At 34.6% G+C, this 17,755-nt stretch overlaps 2 protein-coding genes across 3 annotated transcripts; both read right to left on the bottom strand.

Moving 5' to 3' along the window:
- Window positions 1–2,970: 2,970 nt before the first annotated feature.
- Window positions 2,971–6,331, bottom strand: LOC115922189 (medium-chain acyl-CoA ligase ACSF2, mitochondrial-like). 2 transcript variants are annotated; one of them, XM_030980505.1, is made up of 5 exons: window positions 6,237–6,331; window positions 5,424–5,505; window positions 4,949–5,008; window positions 4,006–4,116; window positions 2,971–3,674 (listed from the first exon to the last, which is right to left on the bottom strand). In XM_030980505.1, the coding sequence occupies exons 1-5, from the start codon at window positions 6,305–6,307 to the stop codon at window positions 3,552–3,554; spliced, it is 447 nt and encodes a 148-aa protein (XP_030836365.1). In that variant the 5' UTR covers window positions 6,308–6,331; the 3' UTR covers window positions 2,971–3,551. The 2 variants fall into 2 exon arrangements, with proteins under 2 accessions (XP_030836365.1, XP_030836366.1); XM_030980506.1 differs by lacking the exon at window positions 4,949–5,008 and having other exon boundaries at window positions 5,364–5,505.
- A 56-nt stretch (window positions 6,332–6,387) lies between these two features.
- LOC593448 (medium-chain acyl-CoA ligase ACSF2, mitochondrial) lies at window positions 6,388–13,552 on the bottom strand. Its single transcript, XM_030981264.1, has 9 exons — window positions 13,400–13,552; window positions 11,296–11,478; window positions 10,438–10,556; window positions 9,826–9,995; window positions 8,984–9,078; window positions 8,303–8,451; window positions 7,738–7,906; window positions 6,717–6,824; window positions 6,388–6,420 (listed from the first exon to the last, which is right to left on the bottom strand). Exons 1-9 carry the CDS (start codon window positions 13,550–13,552, stop codon window positions 6,388–6,390), a joined length of 1,179 nt encoding a protein of 392 aa, XP_030837124.1.
- Window positions 13,553–17,755: the final 4,203 nt, after the last annotated feature.

Genomic DNA, 17,755 nt, shown 5'->3' with positions numbered 1-17,755 from the left:
TATATATTATTATATTATTATTATTATTATTATCATCATTATTATTATTATGTTATCATTATATCTATATTATTATTATATATATATTATATTTATTTTTATCTATTATTATTATATATTATATTATAACAGTAATTGTATAAAACAGAGAAGGATTGACTCAATAAGAAAGAAGGCAAAGCGTAGAAAATACAACTCCCCTTTTTATATAATATATACCGCAAATATATTTGTGGTCAATATAAAATATGTTTACCTCCAAACCAAGTACCTCCACTCTATCATATAATATTTCAACCTGACTGTGGCCTGTGGCCATGGTAAAATTATACTCATATAGGAAAATTTGAATTTGTTAGTTCATATACTCTGTTACACCTGTATTCAATTGTGCAGTATTGTTGTGTGCATTCAGTTGTATTCAACTAGTGCAATAAACATATTAAAGATGAAGTTGAGTTCTGGTCATGCAATTGCATTGTGAAAGAAACGGTGTGGAATCGACCAGAAAAGGTTGATCATCTAGCATATAAGAATTTGTGTGTATTGCAAGGTTCTGGAATCATCAAAATGATAAGAAATTGGCCAATTCTTGGTAAGGTTACAAACACCGTACACAGAAAGATGTATATGGGCAGGGGCGTACACAGGGGGGGGTGTTTTGGGGGTTCAAACCCCCCCCCTTTGGTATTTAATGTATGTAAACCCCCCTAAAAAAACCTAAAACCCCCCCCCCCCTTTGGCTTTTTTTTTTTTTTTTTTTTTTTTTTTTAATTATACCCACGGCTAACCTAAATAAGGTGACCTAACCCCCCCCCATACGTAAAAAATGTCAAATTTTGAAATTTTGAGACCAAAAAAAAAAAAAAAAGTTCGCTCCCCCCCCCCCCCCCCCCCCCCCCCCCCCCCCACTGAGCGACTTTTCTGCCGGCTGAGTCGTTGCGATTTTTTTGGCCTCCAAAAAAAAAAAAAAAAAAGTGTCCGCTTACCCCCCCCCCCCACCCCCCCACTGAGCGACTTTTCGGCCGGCGCGATTTTCAAATTTTCGGGAGCAAAATATTTTAAAACCCCCCCCTTGAAAAAATCCTGCGTACGCCCCTGTATATGGGACTACATGAACACGAGGCATAAAAATCCTACCCTGGATTTTTACGATGTTACATGACATATTTAGAATATGAAGGCATTTGAAGAGCCATGCTTTTCAGGGAACATGTCTTATCTGATGTTCTTCCACACTTGCATAATAAGAATGATAACGCTCACAAATTATTTTTCACCTCTTCCCAGAACTCAACCTTCTCTTTAACATAATACACATACAGGTAGTCAGAAAATGACTTGCAAATGCCTTAAAATACAAGGCAAGTTTATGCTCAAGAGTTATGTGGTTTTAAGAAAAATGTAGATTACTCCATCTTTCATGATACTATGTGTTTTTCATGTCTAAATACTTTTAAGAAAGAGTTCTCAGGTCACTAAATGATTTTTGTAGCATGTAAACCCATGTACTATGGAATGTATGAATTTGAAGAGGATATATACATATATTATCACTATTGTTGTTGTCGTTGTCATTATTATCGTTATCAATTTATGTCATTATTAGTATTATTCTGCAAAACAGGATCAACTGAATCTGTATATATTTTTCTTGAAAGACTTTGTTATAACAAAAAGCACCAGGTGTTTTCAGGTGCAACTTTATACTGTTTAATGTCCAGGTGTCCTCCTCCTCCTCCTCCACTTTCTTCTTCTTCTTCTTCTTCTTCTCAAAACAGCTTAAGCCTAAGCATATCCATAACAATATGGTGTATATTGCTTCAAACAACAAAGAATAAATCACTCAAAACCAATAATATGATAAGGATCAAAATTTTATGTAGGATTGTATTCACTATTGTTGGTATGAAAATATAAGTATTTTTAATTATGTTTTATTATTTATCCTAATGACATAACTTTTATGTTGTTGATGGGTTGTCAGATGCCCCTTATTGGGGTCATTATAAAAAAATATCTTGACTACAGCATAAACCATATGAAAATGATATGGATCTCAAGTATACTTAAGATAACAGATATATTCATTTATACACAAAAAACCACAACAGTAATGAAATAATAACACCTTGCAAGTATCAAAAATATTTCCCTTTCAGTGATGCACAAACACAATTTAAAACATCATTCTCTACCCCCCTCCGTATGACGGGTCAACAGGGGTCAAATTTGCTGATTTTACGGTGACGACATAACATGTGGACCCAATCAGCTTGCCTACACAGCTGATGTGATGAGCCTGCTTTAATGCAAAGTTATTGTGAATACAGTGTGAGTCAAAAAAGATTACACCTAGAAAATTGCTAATTATTTTGAAAATTATCTATGAACGGTAAATTATTATACATCATATGAAAGAGTGTTTTATCCCGAATCATTTAGTATAACTTTGTGTGGTATGTGTTCACGCTTGGATGAACAGGAGGATTTGTTTGCAAGAGTGCAAAAATCGACTTGTGCCAAAGTTACTCATGTGATGTTTGAATAAAACAACTGGGATTTGGGTATTAATTCAGTCTTTGCAGATCCAAATAACATCCCTAACAAAAGTAAAACCATGCCACACATATCAAATATTGAATATCAAATATCAACAAACATTTGTGCGTGTGTGTTTGTGTGTGTTTGCCTTAGCTCCTACAAACAGCATATGCAGTGCATTTCATTTGGTACATTCAATTCATTCTCTCACTCCACTTTGGCGCAAGTCGATTTTGCACTCTCGCAAACAATACATCCTGTTCATCCAAGCATGAACACATACAATACACAAAAAGATACCAAATGATTTGGGATAAAACACTCTTTCATGAAATGTATACTAATTTACTGTTTATTGATGATTCTTAAAATAATTAGCAATTTTCAAGGTGTTAACTTTTTTTTGACTCCCTCGGTATGCCTATATACTACACTTGAGATGATGTCATCAAATCGATATAAAATTTTTAGCTTTCTTTTATGTCGACAACTTCCCATTTTCAAAGAGGCGTTACTCCTCTAACAGACAATAAAATAACATATAATTGATATTATTGTAATCTATGGCTTATAAGCTTTCTGTTGATATATTATTCACCTATTCAAATTTTCACTTCTGACAGTGTCTTTAAAATGGAAGATTCCTTGATGTGTTTTCAACAACAAAAAGCAGAAGTTAGTTTAGAATGTAAGATGATAGTGAATAGAAGACACAATAAAAAGGAAGAGATTTTGTACATGTATCTGTAAAATATACATGTATATATTGAGATCAAAAGTCCCAAGTAGAGTAATTAAGACCAATTTGACAATTCAGAATTTCACTTGCCTGAGGAACAACAAGGTACTTAGCTAATGGGTTTACTAGATTAACAACAAGTAAATATCATTACAATAGCTATAGAATAATCCTATAGCTTATCATAGTGAGATGTTTGTGGCAGTATCTGGGCAGTTGAGTGAATGAAAGGAATCTTGAGGCCTTTGGTGTTAAAATTGATATTATCTCATTTCAATTGTTCACTGATGGTTTCCTGAAGCTTGAACTTCTGTACCTTGCCGCTGACCGTCATAGGAAAGGCCTCCGCCTCCATGAAGATGATGTGTTTTGGGATCTTATAGTGAGAAATCTGGACAGAGTACAAGAAGATGTTTATCAATTTCCACACAGTATGAAATAATAATAATCAAAATGGTAATAATCAAAATACTAGCAATAATAATAATCATAATTATCTGTTGATACCTGAACTGGCTATTGTTCGCTATGAGTCAAGACACTCCGATATTACCACCGTTCTGTTAGGCTATTGATTTCAGTGCTCGCAGTATTCAAGGAGTTCCTTCCTACCAGTACCAGTATAACACCTGGGTGGAGAGTGGCTAATGTAGATTATTGTGAATAAGGGTTAACTCCCTTCTACATGTAGCTCTTAACAAAACTATTGGAATGAGACTCACTTCTCCCTGACAGTACTCTTTGATGTCTTCTTCTGTGAGTTTCTCTCCTGCCTTTACTCGGATGCAAGCCACCACCTTCTCACCTAGTCTATCATCAGGTATACCAATCACCTATGAAGAAACCGAGAGAGAAAGAGGGAGGGAGAGAGAGAGAGAGAGAGGAGAGGGAGTGAGAGAGATAAGAGGGAGAGAGAGATGAGGTAGAGAAGGGGAGGAGAGGGAGGAGAGAGAGAGAGAGGAGATGGAGAGAGAGCAACTTTCTTGTTTAACTTGAGCAGTCTTTATATACAGGTTTCATTGTATTTTTTTCTCCCTATGATGTTTCAATATGTGATATACTGAACATTACATGTGATATGACCTGTGACCTCGATGATGTTTAAAAGACATTCCTCACAACATGGCACCTTAACCTACTGTAGACCTACATTATTCTGTATTATACAACACCTAAGTAGATCCTTGTCTTTTGATTGGAGGATTGTTGGTCACATGAAATTCAATAGATGTACTATTGCACGGACGTGCATTTTTGGAACTATTCGCCGTAGTACTATATTCAACGAGCGTGCAATTTTTGGTTATATGGAGACTGCATATCTCTCTGCAGGCATCTGACGTGAATTCAACCTGAATGTAATCAAGAAGGCCTGATTCCAACTTTAATTTATCTTTAATATAGGGAGCAAAGCATAATTTGTTGAAAGATTAACGTTCTATTAGATCTACTTCGATGTTGTATAAAACAAATAATTAATGTTTTTTATACGTTCAATATTGAACTCATAAGCATTCATTATTTGTATACTAGTCTTCTACAGAGTATGACTGAGAGAGTTGGAAATGACATTGAAACATGGTGGCATGCAGCGGTGGGATATGTACGTCTGTCTACAAGTTAATTTCTACATGTACTTATTCATTTCCACAAACATAAACTCACATGAACATCTTCTACTTTGGGATGTGTATAGATGTACTTCTCTATCTCCACAGGGTAGATGTTCCTGTCTCCCATGCTGAGTTGACTGTCAACCAGTTCATTTCTACATGTATTTATTCATTCCCACAAACATAAACTCACATGAACATCTTCTACTTTGGGATGTGTATAGATGTACTTCTCTATCTCCACAGGGTAGATGTTGCTTCCCATGCTGAGTCGACTGTCAACAAGTTAATTTCTACATGTATTTATTCATTCCCACAAACATAAACTCACATGTACATCTTCAACTTTGGGATGTGTATAGCTTCTCTATCTCCACAGGGTAGATGTTCCTGCTTCCCATGCTGAGTCGACTGTCAACAAGTTAATTTCTACATGTATTTATTCATTCCCACAAACATAAACTCACATGAACATCTTCTACTTTGGGATGTGTATAGATGTACTTCTCTATCTCCACAGGGTAGATGTTCCTGCCTCCCATGATGATGAGTTCCTTGAACCGACCAATGATGCGGCAGTACCCATCTTCATCCATAGTTGCCATGTCCCTGGAGAAAAAAGGAAAATAAGATAAATGATGATAATAAATATAAAACCATGTCATTGTAGTACAGTGAAACCTGCTTTAATTTTGCAACCATCTGTATAGAGAGACCACCTGTCTTGTCTATAAAGACCACACTTTCTGCTTCCGTTGAATAGTGTTTGTCACTGAAAGGTGTAATACAAACCTGTACATAAAATACCACTGCCCATCTTTAAAAATCAACTTTAAGAGCTCAAGTTTAATTCAACTGATGTAACACCCCATGATACTATTTACAAGAGTTGCAGATAATAAGGAGGATTTCTAAATTTTCCTTGTCATCTAGGACTTCTGTCACCTTTTCTATCATTATCAGAACCCAGTCTGAGCTTGATTGATGAGGGTGTAAGTTCATCTTTTCAATTTAGTTTTCTATTTTTAGTTTTCTTTAAGGGGGGGGGGGGGTCTTTATTGTAAGCTCTGATGAGTGCAAGATGAGTGTTGATATATCTTCATTCAAAGCTTTATTCTCAAAATTGTAATCACTAAAAAAACTTAAAGCCTATCTGCACTAGTTTGGCCAGGAGGGATTAGACCTGCATGCCTCAACAGAAGAAAAAGGGGATTATATGGGGGACCAACTGGGACCGCTTAGGCATTGTTTGCTTTATAGAGGGCGCAAGTAGCTACAAGTAGTGCAGTCCCGCTTAATATGAATAATATATAATAAAAAATAATATGGGAATGAATTACCCTGTATGGTACCACTTTGTAGCGTCAATACTGGCCTTGGTTGCCTCTTCGTTCTCCCAGTAACCAATCATGTTAGCGTAACCACGGACACACAGCTCACCGGTACATCGACAGGGACAATTTGACCAGTTTCGGGGTCTATTACCTTGCCCTAAAGAGGGATGATAAGTAAATGGATAGAAAGCTGGATTAGAGAGTGTGAAATACATGTTAATTGTTGAAAAGAGGAAGAGAGAGGGGAGGGGGGGGGGGGGGGGGAGAGAGAGAGAGAGAGGGAGCTAGTGGTATAGGCAGATTAGTGAGAGGATAAAGAGAGTATACATGGAAACAAGGTGAGACGTTTATTGAGAGAGAGAGAGAGATAGAAGAGAGATAGAAGAGAGAAAGAGACAGGTATTGACAGGCTGAGACAGAGATAGAGAGAGAGAAAGAGAGAGAGAGGGGGGGGGGGAGGGGGAGCAAAACATGGTGAGAACATACCTCCATATGCTGGCAGAGTCTTCCAATAGTGTTGAATTGTTTATCTTGTGGGTCCTCCTCATCAACGATAGCAATCATTGGTCCAGCTTCCGTCATACCAAAACCAACCTGTAAACATCAATCAATATTCAATTCAAATTTAAATTTTTATTGATTAAAATCCAAACAAATAAGATCTTTCTCATTTTTAAAAAATAACATTTTTATCAATATGATAACAAGCAACTGGAGGATATGCATGGGGGGGGGGGGGGGAGGGGTAGAGGGAACACCTCAAGACAAAATTTCTAATAGCAATTACATGAGTATATTTAATAGGCATTATTAGCATTTTTAGGCAAACGCTTAAATATTACAAGACATGCTCTGACAACAATTGCTTCATAGTCAATTTCCCTCACTAACCATAGTCCTACATGTACATGTATATTCAATTACTTAGATTGGGACACTTAAGAATTTTGTCCACCCTTAATTATCAGTGATATAACTTTAGAATATGAAAAAAAATCAAAGGAGAAATGAATGGAAAGTACACTAACAGGAGACTGTTGTTTCTATTCCTTTCAAATTTTGAATTTCATCATTCTAGGTGGTGACGATGATGATGATGATGATGATGACAATGAATGATGATGATGATGATGATAGTGACAATCGTGATGGTTATAGTTTTTATTATGACAATACCAGTGACAGCAAACAATGTGATGATGATGATCATGCATGATCATGAAGATGATGATGATGATGAAGATGATGATGATGATGATGATGATGGTGATGATGATGGAGAGGTTGATAGTGATGATGATGAAGATGATGATGATAATGGAGAGGATGATGATAACGATTAAGAAAACCACAGTTACACCAAACGATGATGATGATTATGGTGAAGATCATGACAATGAGGGCAACAACAAAGAATGATAATCATTAGGATGATAATGTTGATAGCTAGGGAATGATAGCAGTAACAACAAACGATTATGTTGTTCATGATGATGATGATACCTACAGCAACATATTTCATGCCCATGCCCTTGGTCATTTGTCTGATTATTTCCGGAGAGACTGGTGCTCCTCCTATGATACCACTATGGACGCTGCTCATATCTGTGTCTTTAAAAGTCGGCTGGCTCATCAGATCAATGAACATGGTGGGTGTGCCGTAGACGAATGTGCATCTAGTACGTGCAACACATAGAGAAAAATATCAGGACAGGTTGATGTCGCCCAGTCATTGAATTGAATTTCATTGAAATGGTATTGAAATTAACATCATTATAACTTGTATATAATCTAGCTATTTGGTAAGGTATGCTTGTACAGAGAACCCTGTATCGATTAAAAGACTGTTCCAGTGAAACAAGAAAAGTGGTTTCAGAGGATGAAATGCAAATTAACAAGGTCAATAATTAGGGGGAGGGGTGGACATAAGAGGAGTTTGTGGCGTCATGTTCCCACCCCTCCCCCTTTTTCCTTCTCTTTTGGTATCATTTGATTGAGGGCCAGGGGGGGGGGGGTGCCCTTGTGATCCCCTGTAGCTACGCCACTACTATTTTGTACATGTCCATCCATACCTCTCATCCTGGATGGCTTTGAGGGTAGCTACAGGCTCATATCCAGAGGTGGGGTAGACGTTGGTTACTCCGTGGGTGATACCGACAAGTGGCCCTCCAATACAAGCAAAGATGTGGTAGAGGGGTATAGGTAGACACATTATATGCTCCTGAATAAAAAACAAAAGAAAATGGAACAAATGAAAAAGAATCTGGATTCATTTTCAGGCTTGATTCTTGCAGCAGCATCTTGAAAACTTGATAATGCTTTGTTGAAGAAATTCTGATGAAAACAAGTACCGGTAAGATTATTTTTTGGGGTCAGAAGTCAATAAATTTGTGGGACTTGTATTTTATGTTGTTTTCATGCAATTTTAAGGCAAATACATTACCGGTATAGTCATTCTTATATGTAACACAAAACTGGCCATAATACATGTAGTAGGTGATTCTCGACAGACCTTTTGTCAACTATGATATGTGTATTCTCCTACTTAACTGCCTAATTAAGATATCAAACCTTATTCTCATATTGCAAATTATTTAATACCACTAAAGCCTTATGGCAACCAACTCCTTTACGGTAGTCAGTTTCCCTACCATACCATCTCGATCAAGTCGCTGCCTTTTACAAACCCTTATGGTAGCCAAATCTTTTTTAATACTGTTTTATGGAATCAACATTGTTTCTACTGTACATACTGCCTTATCATAGCCAACTCTACAGCCGATGTGGTAGCCATTGTTAACAATTCTGTGGTGAGTCATAGTCGCTCCTTTGGATTTCCAGTGGTACCCTGTAAGAAAAAAGGTTAGATTTAATTACTAATTATAATTACATATTGCCATATTGTTGGCTTAAATTTTTTAAATTTTTAAATTGGTTCAGTGAATGACACAGATGGTATTGATAAACTTTTGATTTTGATATATCTGAAAAACAAAGGCAATTCGTCACAATAGTAAGAAATACACTTCCATTATGTTTTTGAAAATGATAAATTCCATACAGACCGATTCCATTTTTAAAGAAAGTAGAATTTGAATCTGACTTGAAATGACATTCCAACCTTTCTCACTTTAATATCAGAGGATATATGGTAAGTGAAAGCTTGAACAAAGTTGAACAAATAAAAGCAATGTACATGTATCTGTGCTTCGACATTTGAGATTACTGAATGTACATGAATATCCATTGAAATAATAATAATGATCATAATCTGGATGAGATATAGCGCTTTAATACAACATACTGTCTTTAACTGCTTAATAGATATTATTACCCTATGACACATCTACTTTGGTAAGTTGGTAATTCAAATGAGATTGGGTACAACTCTCCTGTTTGTTGTACATTCAAATACATACTGTATCAAATTATTCTAGTCCTCTCCTCAGAATCCTCTTATTATTTGTCCAATCTCCATCAAACTTTTACCTTTATTATTACTAATTTTCATGCTTATTACTAGCAAACATGCTATACAGTTGAATATTCTAGTTAGTAAAACTGAAAATCATTAAAAATCCTAAATCTAGTATACTTACAGAGGTGAACATAATGGCGACTGGATCATCAAACTGCACCGTCTTTGCATAGCCCTCAACCATGAGCTTGTGCTCAATGTTTCCCATGTCAATGACATCATCAAACATATGGGCACCAGGGAAATCCCCTTTTCCCAGCATGATGATAGATTCTAGCATTGGTAATCTGTTTTTTAAGATGATAAAAATATCATAAAAAAGAATTGGATAACAGAATAAAGAATTGATTGAATTATACTGAAAATAAATATAATTTGGACCTACACATATTACAAAAAAAAACTATATTTGAATCAATCATTATGAAGTATTAAACCTTTGTAATAAATATCTTAATCAAAAGAATTATTAAATCTGATACAAGGCCTTACTGCCCCTAAAAAACACCATCTCATCTGATTTCATTCTTCGTATAATTCTTCGTAGCTAGGAGCTTGACAAAGTAATATGTGACTGAATTTTTATGTTGATAGAAAGCACTTTTTATTTCCATTACATGATAGTAAGTTTTTGTTGTCACTAAACCTTTGGCAACTGCTTTTATCTTTATAATGAAATAAAAACAAACTAAATTGTGATACATGGAGTACAAATTGCTTTTACAATACTTTTCACTTCTTAGTCTGCCTGGGGCTGAGGTTGCCAGTTCAGGACACACAGTGGAAAGCATCTCATAATAATTCTGGGTCTTGAAGTTCTGAGCCGAGACTATTGCCTTCACACCAGCCTAGGAGGTATAGTTGATAAAGCATATGGTTCACACAGTTAAATCTTGTCTATGGTATTAAACACCAATGGGTTTGTATCCCACCGCTGCCATCCCATCAATGTTACATCACAGGGCTCATATTAAAAAAGGCCTGGGCCCTATTTCAATTCAGTGTGTGGATTAAGCCAGTATTTTACTCTGCATTTTAATTGGTTATGTCTTAATTAACTCATTTTTAGATTACATCTTAGCATTTTACTTTTAAGCAGACTTTAAGGTAAATGACTTACCTTGTACTGATAATTATGCATTGTGATGTCACATGTGAAATAAACACATCGCATTATATGCGTGCTAATACTACAGTGCCCAGATTATGACTGCATATGGAAACCATGCCTACCAATTGGCATCCAAAATAATTGGCTTCAGTCTGCTAGGTAGCTGTCTTAAATTTAGGGTAAACTGAATACTTAGCCAAAAGCTTGAACTGAATACCAAAGTTGGCTAAGCATTTTATGTAAGCCGAACACTAAGTAAAATACTCATATTTCCAACACAATCCTTGAAATGAATACCGGCTCTGGTCAGACCTTCACCCATAATAACGATAAGTTTTGAGTATATCCATGTATAATGTACTGATAACAATCCCCAAAGTGTTCAGACTTCACCACCAAAATTGTTGTCAAATTGTAATAAAGGCTATTATTTGAAGGGTCGTCAATTGGGAAGTCGGCCCTCACATAAAACTCACCTTTTGTAAAGTGTAGTACAGCTCATTGGGTCTATAGGCTAGGTTGATGGTGACCAGAATAGCCCCAATCCTAGCAGCAGCAAACTGAGTCAGAACCCACTCTGAGGTGTTGGAATCCCATATCCCTATCCGGTCTCCTTTCTTCAGACCAATGGCCAAGAATCCAGCGGCCAAACGGTCAACCTGAAATGAAGTGCGTTTGATTGGATTTGATTGAAATTAATTTAATCAATTCTATTCAATCACATTAATTTTGTCTCATCTCATTGATTTGATTTGATTTGATTTGATAAGAGTTTTATTCAACAATATCCAGATATTCAATATTACAGCTTACTACCTGATTCATCTTGAATATAAAGATTACAAAATACATTCATAGAAAGATTATATGTAATAATAATAATAATAATAATAATACTTAGTTTTTATATAGCTCTTATTAGAATCACTAAGCGCTTCCAAACTTGGAGATTATTACCCTGGCTTTAGCTGTGCTGCCATTGCGGCGTTCTAGCATTTCAAAATAGATAAATGAACAGAGTTCTCATCATGAGAAGATAATAGTGTACTGAGTTGAAGCAGCGAAATTGGAATTTTGAGAGTACATATTTTGTGGTGATCCTACACTGCCAGATGAATTTACTTTGATAAACTTAATTCTAATTGCTAGAAGGCATATTGCATTAAGTATTGATAAAAAAATCAGGTACCGGTAGTGTCTTTTTGATTGGTATTGTTTTAAGTTTACAGGTTTATTATGATCATCATATTCTTTTTCATTCGTCAAACTGTTAAAGGGAAAATAATGAAGTTCTGTTACATAACCATGTATGTTTGAATGCAGTCGACTCAAGCAATACAATGATTAAACAGTAAAATTGTACAGAGTGCACGGAATACAACATTGGTACAAGAAAGCTAATTGGTTGGATGGCAAGTACATGGAGAATAATGTAAATGTAATACAAATTTCACAGATTTGATTTCTTTGTTTAATTGTAGACTAATAATGATGATGAAATTATATAAATTCATAAAGTGCAGAAACCATAAAACATAATCTACTGCACTGCACAAGTACCCGATGTGCTATTTATGGTAGCATTCTTGTATTTTGGTCAGATATTATTTACTCAAGGAAGGAAAGACATAAAATGGGATATTTTTGTCTTTCGAGTAAACTATGGTAGCATGTTCTGTATTTTGAAAAGATAATACTTTATCAGTTTTCAAAGGTTTTGTTTCGTATCTCCTTTGCATAAATGATTTATGGCAGCATATGCTTTGTAATTTGATAAGACATTTAAATTTTCAATGACCTGAAATGGTCTATTTTGTCATTGTGTGTAAAACAACATAACTAAGTAAGATATGAAATGTGTATCTTTCCCTCTTGTGTGTGGTATTTTTAGAAGATATTATTTACTTAAGGAAGCAAAGTAATGCAATGATATATTTTTGTCTTCTGAGTAAACTCTGTACCGTCTTTTTTTGTCAAGTGCATGTGTAAACAATTTTAAGTAGGATACTATTTTCATAAGACATTTCTTTATCAAAGATTTGAAATAGTCTATTACTAATGCTGGCATCCTGCAGTTTCTTTTTATGGGTGCATGTTTTGGATTTTGCTACTCTAAAACTTGTACTTTATGGTTAAACAGTTTATTGCGATTAAACAGACAAGCCTATTTGAATAATCAATTGAGAGATTTTTTAATTGGGAATTCCCATGAAAATACAAAAGATAATTGGTTTGAAAAGAACATATACTCATGTACAACATTTGTAACTGTATGTTATCTTAATTCCTGCGATCCAAAAATACTGTAAGAGTGCTCATTTTTCTTTATTCATACTATATATTGACATATGATTAGTCATCTTAATTACTCTTAAAGCTTTCCTCTAATTGTAAAACTTAATCATATACTTCTTACCAAGTAGCTTTGTGATAATATAATTCTTGTTTCTACTTGTCAATGCTGTTACATATTTAAATAAACCTCAGCCTGTCATACCTGAAGGCTTATAAGTACATTTATAAATATATACCGGTATACATACCTTTGGTATTGACAGAATTAAAGAATCTTTTACGAACCTGTTCTCTGAACTGGCTAAAGGTCCAACGAACTCCTTCCTCCACAAAGACGAAAGCATCATGGTCAGGTTTCTTTTCTGCCATGTCATCCATGCATTGGCCCAGAGTCTTGCCCATGAGGGGTGGTTCTAAGCTCCCCTGAACATAGCTCATGGTGTACTTCGGGGTACCATCTAGTGCCCCTCTTGCTCCTGATGATGATAATGATGATGATGAGGTGGTAGAAAAGAAACGTGATGTTGATGAGGAAGAGGAAGAGGATAATGATGGAGATGATAAAATGGAAGAAGAAGAAATTGAAGAAGCATTGGAAAGAAATGATTGGCTACCGAACATAGAATGAACGTATCTCTGATCTTGGAACCTCTTTTGGTATGTTGGTGATGTTTGGGAGGCTAAAGACCTTGATGTGTGATAGCTGAGAGGGGCGTGGTATTGGCTTGATGGCTTGGAAGAGGTCTGAGATCTGCAAACATATAGATTCAAAGAGAAAATCATTAGATATAGTATAAAACAAAATTTGGGAAAATAATGCTTACTGGTAACACAGCTAGCTAGCTAGATAGATAAATAAATAAATGGTATTTATTGCTTCATTTCCATGTATCGCAGTTACAAGTAACTGAATAAAACGTTGATGGAAAAAAAAGTATACATTTCAAGAGATATCACAGTAACAAGAAACTGAATTGCACATGAATAAATTGATAGAAATGACAATACAAGTATACATTTCTAGAGCTAACAAATTTCTTAACCAGAGTTTGAGAAAAAGTTAATGATAATAATGATTAATCAATAATAATAAAAATATATGATGATGATGATGACAATGATAATGATGATAATAATAATATGGGACATATGGGACTGAAATAATTATTAGAAGAATGAGGCCCTTTCGGTATATAGAAATGAAGAAACATATAGTTACCCTCTCATCATAGGGTTTAACTCGGTGATATTCCTTTGCCTGTTGACACCCACCATGTAAGAACGGATGCTGAACAACATTGCTAGCTGACTCTGAAGACGTCCGCTGCCCAGGGTTGGACAGCGTAGGCCTGGCTTCAACATGGCTGGCATATTGCTAATGCAGATATGGCGACCAGAAACGAATCTAACACTTCTCAACTGTATCAACGGACTGTTCTTAACACACTGCAGAAGCATTTTCAGCTACCGGTACTATATCATCACCAAAAGGACTAGGTACTAGGCAAAACAAACTGATTTGAGTAAATAAGCACTGTTGGCCGGATGCCATATACATGTACTGTAGTTTGTTGACAGGATACTAGTATAGCATTTCACAATGTCACTGGCTCACATCTGAGACGAAAAACAAATTTGCTTTTCTTATACTTTGCCCTCAAGATAATAGGGACAGATCAAGCAAGAGCGCGACCCCAGTCTGAGGCTTTGACCTTTATGTAGGCCAGGGATAGACTTTCAGACACATGCAAGAAGTTCTCCTTGGTTTATGTTAATACAGTCTTGTCAATACCGTATGTTATAACTGGGTCAGCATGAATTTAAACAAGCCCTGTAATTGACCTTTAGGGTTTACTTTTTGGTCAGTTTTTGAATCGGGTAATATGTGATCAAATCAAACATATTACATATGTATATGGATCACAGACTTTAATGTCTAAGCTGCAGGAAGCCAATTTTGGTATTGACCTCTTACTTCCTTGCAGTTAGTGTTTGACACTTTGCTCCACAATTGCCCATTAAAGTTGGAATAAATTTACTTTACCTCTTTCCCTGAAATGATTGTGACAGTATGATTTATTCTTGATAGTTAAAGTTTATATCTTCTAAGAACTTTCTTGATCAATATACAAGAGTCATAGAGATCGATCAATAAAATTCTGGGAAGAAAGAAACTTTGTTTATCAAGAATTATTCATACTGTCACAATCATGTCATGAAAAGAGATAAAGAATATATATATTACAACTTCATGGGCAACAGTGAAGTATAAGGGCTGCTATAATTAAAAACAAAACAAAATTTAAAAATTAGTTGAGCAAAAAATACAGGTAGGAATCCATTCCCTGTAACAAAATAAATGGGCCTTTAGATATTTCTTGTATATATGCATCCTTATTTTCTCTCATCCATTTGTTTTGGATGAAGATAGATGCATGGTATATACAATTCACTCAGATTGGGATGTAAGATAATTTGGGGGTTTATTATATAATATTGAATGGCCTAGAGTTGAGAGGGATACAGAGGTATATATATCCCATAAGATGATGAGCATATTTAACGTGTTGGCATGACTAATGAAATATCCTCAAGGTGAGTGCAATGTACCATTGTATCTCACAAAAGAAAAGCCATTCAATACTATTATTCATTGTATGACCCCTCAATTTTCCCAACTTTTTCTGAATTTTGATGGTGAAAAAGGGACATATTTTGCAGTGTTCTATATCCTCTCGTTTGGCATGTATATAATTAAATTAAAAATTCCCACATATATAATGTTTCTTTTCTTCTTTTTCTTGTTTTTTTAAATAAAGTTATTTATTTATTTATTCATTAAATTTAATCTTGTATTAAACTTTTATCTATAGTTATTATATTTATTTGAAATTATTATGATTATGATTATTATTATTATTATTACTGTTATTATTATTATTATTATTATTTTTTTTTTTTTTGGGGGGGGGGGAGGGGGCTATGTGAAGGTAATGGGTACTGGTAGAAATTAATTCATTTAATGCTGTAGCACCTTCACCAGGGCAGCTAGTCTAGAGCTGGGGTAATAATCCAGACCTCTTTAGAAGTTCATCTATAGATATTTAAAAATATTTTGGATGCACTATATAAGTAATAAATATCATTATTATTATCACTTTGCAACTTAAAACACAACAATCATTCAATATTCTCATTTGATTATTCAGATTTATTCCTTTCAGACATGTAAAATAATTCATTTATATATAATACTTGTATCAAAAGTATTAGGTAATAATCTCAGGAGATGAACTTTACTTGCTTACCTCAGTTAGAATGTTTTCATGCTGATACTAACAATTATGTCTCAGAAATCGTACAAGTCTCATAGAAAATCATATTGATCAAAAAATACATAATAATTTGAAAAAATGTTTGAAATTATTTGTGTATTTCCCTCGAGATAAGTCCAGTGTAGTTCACACATGTACTGATATTGCATCTGTAAAACTTGATTTGTCATTTAATATTAAGCAGCATGTAAACACCTTCTGGTACATTAATCATGAAAATCAATTCACAAGCGAATTCATTACAAAACATCAAAGTAATATTCATATCACAATTTATTTGTTTTCACATTATTTTACATTACGTTTAGTACATTGATTTACAAATTAATAATAAAACATCTAAACAAATATTCATATCATAATTTCCTTTATATTATCCCTCATAGTCATAGCACATTTATTTCCATTCATCTGTACATTAACTCAGCACCAAGAGGATTTAGCATGACATACATGGTTTTTATTTGCCCCTCCCCCCTCCATTTAAATTTTAATTTAAATTTTTAACAGAATAATTGATAATTTTACACTAATGTTACAAAAACTATTCCTTTTTCCACATTGAATAAATGATAGTTCAGTTATACAGCAGTTTGGAATATGCAGTTTGACTGCATATCATATTGTGCCTGAGGATTTGAGATTAAATACATGATGAAAATAATATTTTAACAGACTTTCCAGCATTTCATGGAGATGACCCTGATTTTCCATTGATTTTCTCTGAATTTTCAGGATCATTACCGTAAATAAATTAATTTCTAATTTGAAAAAAAAACTGTAATGAACATTTGTTGCATACATCCAGTGGATATGCTGTTAGAACATGAGACCAAAATTACATGTATAACGCAATAACGGACTGATGACTTTCTTTGAGTTTTAATGAAATTCCCTGACTTTTCTTGGATTCCAGTGATTTTCTTCAAATACCCAGAGTTTTTGCGCAATTTGAAAAAGGAGAACTCCTTTTCCTGCTTTCCACAATAACTGGAAACCCTGTATACAAAGAGTTAATCTGGATGTGACAACTCCTCTCCCTGAAGATTCTAATGTTCATTACAAATCTCAATATGATCCATTTGATATCAATATACAATTCATCAAGGCTGAATATTGCCACACACGAACACATCAAAGAAACATAAATTTTGTGCAATAATCAATGCATACTATGACCAATTTCATGGGACTTTATTAATGCCATAGATTTTTTTTTCCCACTTGCTCTAACCAAAAGTTCCAATAAATCAAAATCAACATGATAAATGACATTTCATATGCTATATAATTCATCAACTTACAC

This window comes from Strongylocentrotus purpuratus, unplaced genomic scaffold (genome assembly GCF_000002235.5).
Source record: "Strongylocentrotus purpuratus isolate Spur 01 unplaced genomic scaffold, Spur_5.0 spur5_scaffold_11, whole genome shotgun sequence".
In the NCBI taxonomy this organism is placed as follows: domain Eukaryota; kingdom Metazoa; phylum Echinodermata; class Echinoidea; order Camarodonta; family Strongylocentrotidae; genus Strongylocentrotus; species Strongylocentrotus purpuratus.
Note: the sequence above shows the minus strand (reverse complement) of the source record. Positions and strands in the feature narration are given on the sequence as shown.